We start from the raw sequence: 15,750 nt of genomic DNA, 5'->3' as shown, positions 1-15,750 counted from the left end.
AGAGAGAATCAACAAACATATTTTCCACTAWGTAATCAACCATGATAAAAATCTAAATTCTACTTAAAAGAAACTGTGTGAAAAAAACAGTATTTTCAGAAAGCATCCTGTAGGCCAGATTCTTCCCTGCTGCAGCTCATTTAGATCAATGTGACCATCTGCTTTGATCCTGGAGATTAATTTACCTTTCAAGTGTGGTGATGTGTTTAAAACTTGCAGACTTTACCTTCCCTTATTAAAAGAAAACTCAAAATCTACCAAAAGAGAGATGAAACCCCTTTGTTAAGTGCATATCTCAGTAATGAATATAGCACAGAAGACATAAACATTAGATGAGTATTTAATTGTAAAATGGATCTAGGACACACAACTGGAGGGCGTGGGGAAGAAGGTGGCATGAGCAATTTAATCTCCAGATTCAAGTCATCTGCACAAGCAGCCTAATCGATTTAAGGTTAAGGWTGTTTTAATGATTCAAATGATCTTTATACAAAGCAGACAGGCAGAGCACTAGTGCTTACACAGCCTGAATGCCAGGCAGAATCATCCAACAATTCATTGCCTTAATGACCATGGTGAAAATAAAAAGTCATTATTTAAGCTGGATATTTATAAATGCTGCATAATGAAGGCCAAGGCATGATAAAACAAATGAAGTGCTATAAAACTGCCCTCTGAGTAGGAGTTTAAGGCTCTCTCAGACACATTCCCCAAATATTCTGTGTCCTGGTACTTCTTGGAGCCCCACATTTTTCTACTGTCACCAGCAAGTGCATAATAAACAGCCAGTAAGACCAAGTTTAGTGATAAATGATTCAATACTTCCTCTGGGAGAAGCTGTGCAGAATTATCCCCTTGTGACCAGTTTGTGGTACAGGTAATGTGGGTCTCATTGGGTCATGCAGACAGAGTGATAAACAGCCACTAGGCAGCTTTCTTGTGTAGCTGCAAAAGATGTGTTTGGCCTTTGTTAATGCTGTTTAGTGCTTGGGATAGAGTCTACAGAAAAATAAAAAAAAATAAAAAAGTAAAAACAAATCTTACATCAATGCAGTACCTGTCTGATGGCCCTGCCATTGCTGGAAGTTCTGCCTAGGGACCTCCTCTCTCCATTGGCACTCCTGGATAGCGCTACTGCTGACAGGCCCCTAAATGAGGCACTCAAAGTAGAGCTGACYTCACAGAGGAAAAGCTTCTCCAAGAAAATCACTAAATTCAAACCATCTTAACTCTGAGTTAAGCTTTCTCCTCCTCTTCTCTGTGGAAGGGAACAGAAGGATATTCTTGGCACACAGAGACTCTATATTAACATTGCTTCCATTTGGTCAAAATCGCTGCGACTTACCTACCCTGCCTGAGAAAAAGGAAGAAGCCAGAAGGTAAGTGTAACCACTAGCAGAAACRACAAGGTTCAATCTAAAACTTTGGTATTTAGAAAAAGAAAGGAYGGTGTCTAGTAGCCCACTGATTAGCCCAGCAGCAGTCACATTAAACGAGCCCTCGAGACACACGACTGATCCATCTGTTCCTGATCACTGGTGAAACTGCGCCCGTGTGTGAAAGTCGCACGTTGCAGCGAAGAGAAACGCCGTCCTGTGTGGAAACCAACTTGGGCAGGATGATGAACACTGCTAATAATAAACAGGACAGGATGCAAGCAGAACATCCTGACCAGAGCCAAGTATGTCACAGGARACAGGAAAATAAATCACCCAGAGAATAAAATATTTTAGCTAATTTTATCTAATAACAACCAAGAAATACTCCCAAATAAAACAACTGTGTAATACTGGAAATTATTATAGGTCGTAGCACACTGCAAGGTGAATGGTTAATGCCCAGCAATACTCACTTCTAAGAAGATTCTGTGCTAGAGTCCAGGCAACCCAAAATACAGTAACAAATACAACTTAGGGGTAGGTCTACACTGCAGTCATTTCATCCAGACAGTCCAGCAACAGTATTGTCACCCCAGATAACTTAAAACTGTGACCTAATTAGGCAGGATGTGGCAGATACTTGTTATATCAGCAAAGCCAAATCCCAGCAAACCAGTGCTATGCAACTTTTCTGTGCCTCTTGCACAAAAGGCACTCACTAGAACTGCTCTCCAGTTACACAGAGGCAGGAAATAAAAGCAATTAAAAGTGATATATAATCTGTGCAACTAGGAACATAACAAAGAATATATGTGAGAATTTTACATACAAAAGGACATACTGGGAGCAGGTAAGCTGTTGGAGATGTAAAGAAAACACATGTACTGAGTGGAAGCAAAGGTTCAGCCACAAGCCATATCTTCATATTYCAGCATCATTTTCAGAAATGTAGAACCCCAACAGGTAAAATTGATCGATAACATGTTTTCAAAGATGATGTTACAATTGCTTACCTTGAACCAGTCTCTCAGACTGAACCAGTGCTTACAGAGAACCAGATGAAAGGCAAGCAAAGAAATGAAAATCCATTATATGGATGATAGAGGTGCATTTTTAAATGTGTTTAAAAGGTGGGTGTTTTAACAACTTGAAAGAAAAGCTTTCAGTGTTCTGCAAACAAAATCTTTTTCCTGTTTTCCAAAAACAAAGTTATCCACAAAGAAACAGTAAATATTTCACAGGTGTAAAAATATAAATAGAACCAACCTCACGGACAATYTATAATTTTTCTTTAATTGCACAGTGTAAACCAAGCCTTTACTTTGAACACTCTAAATCCACACCACAATTCTGTAGCATATAAGAATATTTTTAACCATAACCACATCTGTAGGAGAAAAAAAAAAAAAGAGAGGAGTGAAATAACTTTTCAGGTCAACCAGGGACTGAGATTAAAATCTCCAACCAGAGGTATCGACTCCTTTATGGAGGGAAACATRAGCACAGATCAGTTACAATGGCCTGACAAAGGCAGCACTATAGAAATTCTAGGTGCTTCAACATATAAGGCAGGTAACTATACACTTGAGAACAAATGCWGTGCAGTCCCAGCAGCTGCCTGTGAGTTAAATACCCGCTTCTGGGGCAGATATTTCACTTTGCCCAAAGTTATCAAACAGCTACTGACACACAGCGGTAAGCCAGAGAATGACACTTTTGTTCTTGATGTACACTGAATTGCATCAAAACACACACTTAATTTAAGTCAGACCTACCTACCCTTACGGCCCYAGCTGCTCTGGCCAGCTGTGTGCCTAACACAGGGTCTCTACGCAAGTCCAAGGACTGTGTGGTTCCAAGGACAGATAACAACTCCTACATTTCTTCTCATAGGAATGGAAATACTGTTCACAACCTGAAGGCTTGAAGATACAAAAATAGAACATTCTCTTTTCAAACTGAACTAGAATTTCTAATGACAGAGATGTTTTATGCTGAAAAAAGGAAAATWGCGACACTCAAACTATTATTACAGTGCCATGGTAAGCAAGGAAAAGCATCGTGACCAAGCTAATGCGCCATGCCTTTGGGACACTTGAGAATTTAATGTGTAAAAGCTCCTTCCAGTCCAGAAAACACTTCTTTCTGGAATAAATGAATCAGATTGGAGTGGGCAGGGGGGACATCCTCCTCYGCCTACAAAACCATGGCTTCTGCACACAGAACTTCTTGGTTTTGCARGGCAGGCTAAACCACAGCAACCTCAGTCCGTTTCACCATTTTCTCTCTAGGATACATTAGAAGACTTAAATCAGTCACACAAAACGCAGTTTCCTCAAGAAAGTGAGGCACTGTGTCAGCTGTATGGTGAAACAACATGCTTTAGAGCAGCTTTGCAGATCAACCACTTGGCTTAACTGATTGCCAAGGACTCCCACTGCACACTCATCTCCAAGTGRGACACGGCTTCTCGCGACATCTTGTGGCAGTGTCACAAGCTGACAAGGTTTCTGCTCTATTTTTCATAAAAAACAATCAAAGCTCTTGAAAAACAGTGATATTCCAGATACTCAAACACACAAGAAAACACCAGTTTGTAATCAAACAGTAACGATCAAACTAGCAACTTCTTTTTGTACTTAAAGACATTATTCATCCTGCAAATGTACAAATACATTTGAAATATAAATGTCTTTGTGCAGCTCAGCTATGGCATCCTGACTCAACCCCTTACACAACCTTTGGCACAGCAGTAGATGTTCACACCAGGGCAGACCTCCTTGAAAGAGAACAAATTAAAACGTRACCAGTAGAGAGCACAAGAGAGCAATCACAAAGCCCTTGGGAGGCCAAGAAACTTTCAGTGAGAACTAATGCTCTTACACAGTCAAGGAAGTGTTTTAAAAAGCATCCGTCTCCTGTAGGACTCTAGAAGTAATAAAATCCTAGAGCAAGAATAACTTGTATTTGGCCTTTATATGTGCAAATATCTATATGTCTTTCAGGTTGTGCACTCTTAGGTTACCGCTTTGACCAAATTTAATCACAGCACAAGTAGCAATAAGCAGCCAAGACCCTTCAGTCTGCAGAGGGATTCATGTGCTGAGCCATGGAGCAATGGAGTTCCTCCTAACTCACAAACTCATTACTACTTTACATACCTGCATGGCAATTCCTTGCATGTCTCCCCAGGATGAGGTTTCTGGTAGTGCTCAGAGTCTCTGCTGAGTCCCAAAAGATCCATTACAATCCAGAATGCAGTCTAGGAAGCAAAGATCCTTAGCAGCAGCATCCCAAAACATGCTGCAGCAAAAAAAGAGCTAGGATGCAAGCGTAACAGGTACAAACACAACAAAAGCCAGYGTCACCAGCCTCCATCACTTTCTACTTGCAGAGAGGTGAAAGGCRAGGAGTTCCCCACACTTGGAAGAATTTATAATAGCAAGGACTTTTTTATTCCTCTTTTTACACCCTTCCAGGGTGGTGTAGCAATTATAATGTTGTATGAGGCTGAAAACAAGTCAGGAGTGATTCTGAAGACACCTCAACCCATCTAACAACTGGCTTCTGTAGTAAAGGCAGTTACAACCTACCCTTTCATCTCCTTTACATTCCAGTCTGCACAGACCAGCTGCCATTTGGGGTAAYAGATGACACAGAGATTACAGAGAAGGAAACTCCAGAGCATCTATCTCTGAGCGACTTCAGGCAACATAATCATTACACTTTTTTCCACATAGACTACATGGAATAATCAGGCTCTGTGTTAAGAGATGYTAGACTACTGGCTAGCTTAGAAGTTGCTTGTCAAGCAATTACTATCTCTAATGGSGATCTTGAACCTAAGAGGGTAAGTTCACGGAGACAGCCCCAGSAAAGTGGCTGCCAGTATGTAATTACATAACTCATCTGTCTCAATTACACTTGCAGAATAAATGCAAAGGGGAATGCGGCCTTTCGATGCTTGCAGAGATTACTTTCAAGATTTATCCCTAGAGCCCAGTTTGTTACAGTTTTCTCAAGGGACTTACCTCACACCACTGGTCAGAGCATTTAACCTTTACCTTTAAAGGCAGCATCACCCAGAACYGAACTGCTGGATATCAGCTGTAGCCCAACCACCTGCTTTATTCAACACAGGTTACACACAAAGGAGGTCACCTCACCAAGGTAACATTGCTCTTTTGCAGTCTTTGTAGTACTTGCATAATTGCTTTAGGAGATAGGTTAATTATTTTTAAAATTAGTTCCATGACTTAATCTCAGGAGAGTATGGCACCAGTAAGCTGCCTCATTTCTAAAGTTCCAGGGATAGATTTGTAAACCAATTCGTTCTCTGTTWAAGTCATTTCTAATGACAGTCGACTTGTCTTTGCTAAGTATGCTGAGTGTGAACAGCCAAACACCGACCAAAAAAAAAAGAAAAAAAAGTAGAAAAACTTATCAACAACTCCACTGGAAAGATATCATTTAATTTGAGGATGACTGTCTTGCAGCATTCATAATGAAAAATAACTTTAAATCTCTTGGCTGTAACAAAGTCCACCTAGAAAATCACTTGCCACATATCASGGGACTTCTATATCAGCTTAAATACTACTAACTAATTCAATTTCTGTTCTGTAAGGTGGAAGTAACAAAAGGACAAGCATTATGCAAACACCTTGCAAGGTGTTTCAAGACTGAAAATCTGGTCAAAGCAAAGGAGTATTGCTCCACTCTCCAAACTAAAGGGATATGGTCAAAAATTTGACTACAGCTTTTTGCTCTCAACAATTCCATTAAAACAAAGCTGAAACCCATCCATTTTACTGTTGCAACTTTATTTGAAAGCCACTTAAGWGTTTTTGAGAACAGGCAGTTTTGTATACAAAATCTGATAAAATGAAAAATAAACTTCACAGGTTTCCTAGAGCAAATTACAGACTGTAAACTCATCATCAAATGCACTGTGCAAGAAAAAAACAAAAATGACTTTGTCAAAAGTCTTGTTTGCAAACCASAATCAGGTGATCTAATTTTACTCTACATCTTTGTGACAAAGGCACAAAAAACCTCAACRTAAGTGAAGTCTTTTTGCAAATATTTTATCTTATGGCATTTCCAACTTAAAGTAACAATTGTGACAAGTCATATGCATTAAATGCATCAATATTTCAAAAACATCCCCAATGAGGAAAGATCAAGTTTTATATACCTGATATTTTAAGAAGAAACAAACAATAAAATATTTGGAAAAACTTAGTGGATTGCAGTTTCAAAAACTCAGAATTCCATACAAACAAACCTATAGCAGTTCCATTCCAACTCTATCTTCCAGCAAGCCTAATTCACAGATGTTATGAGAACAGATTATTTTTCCTATGTCGGCTGTACAACAGAATCCAATTACTGATAGTGGTAAAAGGATCCACAGAGGGTGGAAAAAAAGAAAAAAGTCCTGCAATTATTTTATAATTCTCACCACATGCTCAGTAGGAAGTAAGGTTCTCAAAAAAGACTTTTTTCCTTTTATTATTTTACCTTCACCTACAATCAGGTTCCTTTCAATTGTAAAAATCTCTTTTGAGAACTGTTCCCTCTGTTTTATATACAGAGTTCCTCAAACACTCCATTTTCAGGGGTAACTGTAGAAGTTGGCTCTACATCACCTTTGTGGCTACATAGAAGATATCGTTCCTCAAATATAAGGGCTGTAGGGAGCTACCAGACTAGTACTGTAACTTATAAATATCCTGTCCTTTATATTCCACAAAGTCAAATGGATCAACAATATCGTGCAATCCCATTTTACTCTGTAGAAAACTTTAAGGATCTGTTTTCTGCTATCTGCTACAGTTGCTTCTTACTTTATGGTTCCTGGGCTCATTCTGTTCCACAGCTTGCCTTGTTGTGACCTTCAGGTATATGTACTAGCTCCACTGAGAAACTGCATCAGTTGACATGGCTGCTCTAATCCTCTAACCTTAAGAAAATCTGCAGCTTTAAGTTTTCCCTAGAATTTGCTCTTCTATCCCCTTCAGGCTCCTTAAATATTCCTTTTATCTCTGAATCATACAGAAATTCCTCTGTACCCTGTGACACTAATGTAAACAAAATCCAGTGATAGAATGATCAAGTTTTCACCAGTGGAAGAAAGCACCATAGTGTTAWATCTTGGTTCTATTTTCAAGAGTTACAGCAGTGGTTAGAAACCAGAGTCTTGTGCATACCAATGCTTAAAACCCTGCCCAAGYCCTCTTTATTAATGCACTTCTCCAATGCTTTGGATCCTCATATTGTAACTAGGCTTTAAAACGGAAGAGATATTGAACACACTAAGTGACCACAGCGACACTGACAGGAGTTTCTGTGAATTGCTAGTTGCCTAAATTTGTGTGCAACAGACCTATTTCATGGCTCATGACATTTACAGTGCAGCTTTAGTTCTCCTGTGAGGCCGAGGAGTCATTCAGCATTTACTGGCATTGAACAGTTTTGCCATAGCCGCCTCTTCCCGCATCATAGTCTTGCCGATACTCATCCCGGACCTTACAAAGGAGGGGGGAGAAAAAACAAGAAATGTCCCGTAAAGACATCAAGAAAAGCAATCCAGAGAATAACAGACAAAAGAGAAAAGGCAYCATGCAGCATCCTAGCATACTATACAAAGCTAACTTGTGTTTTAAAGGGCCCCAAAGGAATTTTTACCAACACAGATGATGGAACAGGAAGAGCCCCACGCTACAGCACTGAAAGCAACTGTTCCCTGCTCAGCTGCAGGCAAGTTAAGCGATAGCTCTGTGTTCATGACAGCCTTGTATTTTCTGGGATTACTTATAAGCATTACCTCACCAAGCAGCAAACACTATTTCTGAAAACAGCCTGAGCGGGAGGAGAAAGCATGGAAAGGAAAAGATCAGCTCTTGTTTTTCCACAGATAACATCATAATTAATTAGAGCTCTTAGAAGCTTATACTGCTAACTTTAACAGTAAGTCTTAAGCTGCTGTTTCCTAAGGTGTTTTGAGTTTGTTCGCTCAAAAGCTAGGTTTGCAACAGTCATCACTGTCTTAAGAACTAAGGCCGTTCAGTACCTACCTGGCCCCCTGATCTTCCACGACCGTACTGTCGACCCTCCTTAAATCCTGCATCCCAGTCTGTCCTTATGATCCTGTCATCAAGTCTGGTTCCATTGATGTACCGCATGGCGTTTTCAGCATCTCCTCTTGCATAGTACCTTAGACGTACGTTAACGAAAACAACTAGCCTTCCTAGCCTTCTGTTTTCAATATATGAAGAGAAAGTTCATACTCCATGCTTTTGAAAAGCAAGTTATTGCTTGAATAAAGTTCTTGCTCGCTTTTAACAGCATTTGTTTTTTTAAAGATACAGGGCTTGGAAAAAAAAAGTTAACAAGTAACTTGCACGTATCCAAGCATATTAGAAGTGCAGGTCTTATACAGTTTTTTGCGTCACACTGACCTCTAATAGCATGAAAATCTATGATCAAAGAAGGAACAGGAAGCTCTGGGTACTCCAGTTAGGGTCTCCTTTTGCCACTCCACTAAGCTCACTTGGCAAAATGACTTTCAAGAAGACATACACACTACGAAGTTGCAATGAGGACCTTCACAGGTCTGCAGAATAACACACAGAAGCTTTTCACAGGTGTTTCCACAAAGAGCTGCTAAGCGAGGCACTTAGAATATGCCTTTGCTGTGGATACCACATAGATATGTGCCTGGCTCACACTACTGGAGTGGAAGGAACTTTCTAGAAGGAGCCCCTCCACGTGGCAGCCCGTGCTCTCCCTTCCCTCCCAGGCTGCCCACAGGCCTCTCCATGACCGGGCACTGCACCCTGGAGGAGGCTCCCCTGCCGTGCGGCCCACAGCCCCGCTCAGCCCGCTCCGTGCAAGGATACTCCACGAAGCAGAAGCCGCAGGCGGTTTTCTTCACCTTGTCCAGGCCCATGATGATCTTCTTCACGTCGCCGCTCTTGCCGAACAGCTCGTGGATCTGCTCCTCCGTGGTGTAGAACGACAGATTGCCCACGTACAGCGTGCAGCTCTTGCGCAGCAGCCGCTCCTGCTCGTAGCGCGTGCCCTGCGCGCCAACACCGACGGCTCCGGCACCCGCAACGGCCGCGCCAACGGCCGCAACGGCTGTAACGGCCGCGCCGCCACCCCCGCCCCGCTCACCCGGAAGTGCTGGTCCCGGTACTGGCTGAGATCCGCATACGAGTCGCTGCGCAGGATGCTCAGGGTCCCCCCCGAGCACATCTTCCTCTTCCTCTCCCTCCTCTTCCTCCGCTTCTCCTCGCTGCCGCCGCCGCCGCCCCGCTGCTGGCGGCGCCCACCAGTGACGTCACCGGCGCGCTCCGATCTCGCTGGAGCTGAGCGGGCGCAGCCGCTGTGTCTCGCGAGAGATAAGGCGGGGCGGCGAATGAGTCTCGCGAGAGGCGGGCAAGTCTCGCGAGAGGCGGGCGGCGCGCGGGAGGATGGTGCTGCGGCGGGTGCTGTGGGCGCTGCTGAGCGACGCGCGGCTCGTGGAGAAGCTCTCGGAGTCGCGGCCCGTGCGCGCCGCCGCCCGCCTCACCGCCGCCGCCATCGTGCGCGCCCAGCTCGGCGGCCGCCGCGCCGCGCGGGACCTGCTGGGCGGCGAGGGCCTGTCCCGCCGCCTGAGCCGCCTGCGCGACACCTTCCGCCGGGAGCTGGAGGAGGGCGCCCGCCGGCGGGGCTGGCCGCGGCCCCCCGGCAGCGGGCCCGGCCGCCCCGGCGCCGAGCGGTGAGGCCGCAGGGCGGGAGGAGGCGGCGCCCGGGCCTCAGCTCACATCGCATCGGCCGGAGAGCCCGGCGAGGCCCGCGCTGGGAGGAGAGCGGCGACCTTGGGACGGGCCGAGGCCCGACAGCCCAGCGGCACCCGCCGCAGCGCGCCGTGAGGTACCCGTCCCGCCACCACCCCCGCGAGCCCCGCGCCGAGCATGGAGAGGCGAAGCTGCTTTCCAGCATGACGGATTTTCATTTCACAAGCGGTTTACACTGCCACGATACGCGGTAACAGACAGAAAGTACATCTACACACCGCACTGAGAACCGGCCATTGACACTTGAWGTGCATGATTAAAGGACCGAAAATAAAAACAGTTCCTCATGGGCGTTGCCTTCAGAGTCGCTCTCTGTACAACGGTAATATGCTGCTTTTATGTTGCAGTCTTCACACCAAGGGAGCTTTAAGAACGTTGATGAGGTTGCTGGTGGTGGATAGGATAACAGTTCAATTGACAGGTAGGTGAAGAAAAACCAGAAACGCAGTAGCTGTCCTAAAGGCACATCTTAGGTCAATGGTGGCAAAGAAGGTTTGCAAAGATACTGCAGTGGTAAAACAGACCTAAAAAAATGCTTTTCAGAGGAAAAAAAAATCAGCCATCCTGACTAAATATGTGGAAAAAAAATGCATTCCTCTTGKGTGATGCAGTGGGCTGGTTTAATTCTGCTGCTGTAGCCAACAAGATAATTGAGGCCAACACTGTTAGCATTTCCTCAGAGGATGKCTGGATGCTTAGATAATTGAGCTTAGATAACTGAGGATGCTTAGGTAACTTTATGTCACATAAGGTAAAAAGCACATCACAAATTACTAAAGATATAGGCTCCAGAACTCAGTGTGAAATTCCTACCCATAAAGCCTTGACTGCAAAGAATGAAGAGAAAAAAAAAAGAGAATGTTTAGTGCAAGTGATACAGATCTATCTGGTGAGTCAGGAGTGGTGTGTTTTAGGTCTGAAATTGCGTTTGAAGGCCAGGTTGGACCCACAGATTACCTGCAATGGCATAGAAGTCATCATGCCATAGGAATGATTCTGCACCAAGTTTCTGAAATTTCCAAATCCAGCCCTCATAACTGCCAGAGACTATGAGGTTCATGGAAGCAATTTCCCATGCAGACAGGCAGAGGAAAGTTTTTGACAGGTGGAAGTCCAAAGTCCTGCACCTAGGGAGAAATAACCCCAKAGGCTAGCACAGAATGGGGGCTCACCTGCCAGAAGATGACATTGCAGAGAAGCTCCTGGGGACAAGAAGTTGACCACGAACCAGCAACGTGCCGCGGTGGCCACGATGGCTGATAGCAGCAGGAAGAGGCCAAGGGAGGAGACCCGCCGCCTCCATGCTAGTGAGATGCAGGGTGCTGTCTCCCTCACTGGAGCCTAGCACTGGACACATCCTGGAGCAAGTCCAGCAAAGGACAACTAAGGATTAAGGGACTAGAGGCCTTGTCATATGAGGAAGGGCTGATAGAGCGAGGRTCATTTAGGCTCTGTAGGAAGGGATCAAGGAAATAATCTTCTTGCTATTTATAAATATCTGAGGGGGGAGGTATAAAGATGGCCCAGACTCTCCTCAGGGGTGCCCAGTGACTGGATGAGAGGCAACAAGCACAAACTAAAACCAGGAAAATCCATCTGAATCCAAGGAAAACTTAAACTTTGAGGGTGACTGAGCAGTGGAGCAGCTCATCCATAGAGGCTGTGAGGTCTCCATCCTTAGAGATGCTCCAGAGTCTTCTGGACACAGTCCTAGGCAACCTGTTCTAGATAACCCTGCCTGAGGCTCCCTCCTTGGGACTGGACTAGATGATCCCCAAAGGTCCCTTCCAGCCTCACTGATTCTGATTTTTGTAGTCAAAAATATAAAAAGATCAAATCCTCTACGTTTTCTGTCTGCTTAGCTCATTAACCCAGCTCGCTKCAAGGACACACGTGCACCATTGCTGATGGCAGGGCTATGAAAAGCAGAGAGCAGTGCATGGTGGAGTGTGAAAGGGAGGCACTGCTCCATCTGCAGCAGCTGCAGCACAGGTCTCCTACTCTGAACCAGCAGCCTCAGCTTGCAATGCATGATACTGGTGTCCACAAGAAGGGAACTGGAGCAATGAACATTCACCAGGCAAAAAAGCTTTTCAGATTTAAGAATTTATCACAAGTGCCTATGCTAAAGTTTATTCCATTCCAAATCAAATTCTATTAGATTAACACCAGGGACTTTCTTGAAAAGGGCCACCCAAGGGTCGCATCAGACAATACTTCAGTACTGCTGGTACATTGTGACTGCAGTCACTAACAACTGAGAGAGGCTCTAATTTTTTTAAGAGCCTAAAAGTACAACACTTTGGGTTAGAGCAACTTCCATCTCGTTTGGAGTCCTCTCTTCAGCAGCTTAGTCAATGCAAATTTTCAACAAAAACACAACCATAAACCCTCTAGCAGAGAATTTAAGATATACAAAAGTACAGTTGCATGGAGAGAACTGAGCTCAAAGCAATGTTTTGGTGAGTTCTGACTTCCTCTTTCATTAGGAAAGCTACACAAATTCATAAGATTTCACAAGAACTGAGTGACCCTCAGATTTTAAGCAGGTTCCACCCAGAACTGACAACACTGATGAATATTAAGAGCAAGAAGAAAAGGAATAAAGACAATAAGGGGAGCTCACAACRTGAGCGTGGGTTTGTGAAGAGAAAGATCTCATAGCACTTTTGGACAGAGCCAAAGTGAAGCAAAAAGCTAGAATGTAGTTCTCTCTTGAAGTCTAGAGATTCTGTTGAGCTCTGTCTAGTTGGAAGATGTACAGTCCTAACTGGCTTCTCCAATTTTCACTAAATAGAAAGGATAGTTGGGGAGGATCTTCCATGGATAAGTGTGGAAATATTAAAGTCTCATTCTTGAATGAGACACCACATTTTGTAATTGTGGATCTGACTGTACCGGGGATTATAACAAAAAAATGGCAATCACTGCAGGTAAAATTGTTGGCTCGCAGTCCTACTGTTTGGCAGAGAGTTTCTTCCTCAGACCCAGCCAGATCAATTACTTCTATATTTGTATCTCCCTTCTTGATATTGAGCAGAGACCTCGGAGGCATGTAGGTGTGTGCAAAGAGGAGAATATAGTGTCCTGGATGGTTTGAGGAATCTGGAGAATGCATGAGCTGCTCCAGGTGAAACAAGCATGGGATGAGTCCTCCCTGGTGTAAGCACCCAAACAGCAGAGCCCCAAGAACATTGAAAACAACAATGACAGGTTTCCACCTCACCGCTCTGTTCTGTGATGCGCTGAACAGGACTAATGGTAAGATGAGAGGAAGGAGAAATCGAGGTTCTTGGTGACTGAAGAGGGAGAGAAATGCCAAAGGAAAGAAGTAAAACAACAACAACATTGAGTTTCCATCAGAATGCACCAATATCCTAGATGACCCATGGTAATAGGACTTGACCTGTGGTAATATGTAGATATATTTCTTTAACATCTTAAAACCAGCACCAATGGCCAGAATATGGAGGATCCCAAAGAGCATTATCCCATTGACCACAAAATGTGTAACTCGTGGGTGATTTCCATGTTGTGCAAGATTACAAGGATTAAGATTATAGCGGAGAAAATTTAGAGGGGTCACTATTATTTTCTGACTTAACTGAGCTATTATATCAAATAGACTTTTATTTTCAAACCCATAGATGTTGTCTAATCTCATGGAGGTAAAATACCAAGTGTCAGCCATTATGAAAAAGGCAGCAGTAAAGCAAGCACACGGGACTAGCTTCAGGAAGCAGTTTATGCTAGTTCTAAGGCTCCTCGGAGAGTCAGTATTTAAAGCCACCCAGTACAGCAGCGGCATGAGAGCAAATGCTAGAAAAGTTGGCCTGTTGAAAAACCCAGCCACAGTTACAATTGCTATAAGGCAGCTACTTGTCGGCCCTTYTGAGCTGCCACCAGACCTTCTTGAGGAAACCAGAAGCATCAGAAGAGCAAACAGAAGTCCTTCGAGCGCATTGGCAAAAGTCCTCGTATAAAACACCAGTGTGACATAGGATCCAGCAAGAAGTACCAGCGCTTTCCATGGATCTGCTTCCCAGAAAGGAGCTAATTGATACACACTGTAGTCAAGTATGAAAGAAAAGATTGTAAAGAGCAGGCGAGGTGATACAAGAAGGGTGTAGCTGTTGATGCAACCTGACCATAAGTCCAGCTGCTGCAAACACTTGATCACCCAGTAGGTAACTCCAGAGGTCATTAATGGGAAAACAACTGTTCTGCAAGGAGAGCTGGAAAGGAACTCCCAGGGGTAATACACCTGCAGGTTTAAAATATCTCCTATAGAGAGAAGGAGGAAAAGAAAAAAAAGAGCATAGTATAGTRGATTTTATTCAGTAAGAAATCACATATATTAGGGATACAGTTGAGGTGAGATGAGGGGCATCATGGTGCACAGCAGTCTAAACTTTTGAGACTGCCATCAGCCTTAATATTTTTAGGAGTTTTGCATTAATATTTATAAAGCTTCAAGGGAAAAAAAAAATAAGGTCAAASTGATCTAGGCACCATGTACTAAGGTGAGAGAAAAAAGCAACAGAAAGAAAGTCACCTAGAATTTTAGATCCCCTACAAGGTTGTTCACAAAAACCACTTTGTAACTAAAAGGGAGTATAAACAAGGCTGGTCAGTTCTTCAAGTTAGCCATTTTCTAAGCAAATCTCTACTTGACATTTATAGTATAGGACTGCAGGTATATCTAAGAAATGATGCTACGCTGTGCATACAGTGCTACATATTTCAAAATGCAGCTTTACACTGTTTCAGCACGTATGTTACAAGGGCTGCCAGTGCAGACGTGCCCCAGAGCAGGTCTGTTGCACAGTTCTCGGGGCAGGGCTGCAGGCCGGCCCCGCACACAGGGCCGTGTCCTCGCACAGCTGCCGGCCTTGCATGCCAAGCCAGCACGCAGGACACRTGTGCCTGCCCCATGTGCCCCGTAGGTGCCCCTGTAAGCACCCCGTAAGCGTGCTGGCTGCATGCACCAGGGAAGCGCCCGCTGTGTGTCCTGGACTGGCACACTGGCTGTGCGTGCCAGGTAAGCAAAGGGGGTGTGAGCGCCAGGTTAAGCGCGCTGACCGCACACACCTGCTGTACGCACCCATCAGGTGTATGTGGTAAGCGCACCAGCATATGTCGGGGCTCCGTGTCCCRCACTGGCATACAGCCTATAGGTACAGCTGTGCACACGTATCACCCGAACCTACCATGCGAGCACGCTGGCTGTGTGAGTGGCCAGGGGCACCATGAGCGCTCGGCCACATGCACCAGAGCAGTGCACAGGCTGTGGGTACCCACTGTGCATCCCCTCCAGCACGTAGCTACAGGCACTGGGGCAGTGCAGGGACTGTGCACATTCACCGTGCCTCCCCACGAGCGCAGTTACATGCACTGGCACCCCCCTGAGCGCACAGCTACGTGCACCAGAGCTGTGCATGCGCTGCTTACACCCACTGTCCATCCTCACAGCTGTGCACCGGAGCAGTGCGACTGCTCCATGCACCCCCTGTGCATCCCCGAGC

The 15,750-nt window shown here is 44.6% G+C and overlaps 2 protein-coding genes across 2 annotated transcripts; both read right to left on the bottom strand.

The window, feature by feature from the left end:
* Positions 1–6,485: 6,485 nt before the first annotated feature.
* Positions 6,486–9,644, bottom strand: NCBP2 (nuclear cap binding protein subunit 2). Its single transcript, XM_026039557.1, has 4 exons — positions 9,561–9,644; positions 9,284–9,465; positions 8,459–8,597; positions 6,486–7,909 (listed from the first exon to the last, which is right to left on the bottom strand). Exons 1-4 carry the CDS (start codon positions 9,639–9,641, stop codon positions 7,838–7,840), a joined length of 474 nt encoding a protein of 157 aa, XP_025895342.1. The 5' UTR covers positions 9,642–9,644; the 3' UTR covers positions 6,486–7,837.
* Positions 9,645–12,053: 2,409 nt separating this feature from the next.
* PIGZ (phosphatidylinositol glycan anchor biosynthesis class Z) lies at positions 12,054–14,555 on the bottom strand (the record flags this gene model as incomplete). Its single annotated transcript, XM_026039553.1, has 1 exon — positions 12,054–14,555. A coding segment is annotated over one exon (1,608 nt), but the record flags the coding sequence as incomplete, so codon positions are not given.
* Positions 14,556–15,750: the final 1,195 nt, after the last annotated feature.

This window comes from Nothoprocta perdicaria, unplaced genomic scaffold (assembly GCF_003342845.1).
Source record: "Nothoprocta perdicaria isolate Ctin4 unplaced genomic scaffold, notPer1 scaffold_232, whole genome shotgun sequence".
Lineage (NCBI taxonomy): Eukaryota > Metazoa > Chordata > Aves > Tinamiformes > Tinamidae > Nothoprocta > Nothoprocta perdicaria.
The sequence above is the reverse complement of the archived record's forward strand: the minus strand, read 5'-3'. Positions and strand labels throughout refer to the sequence as shown.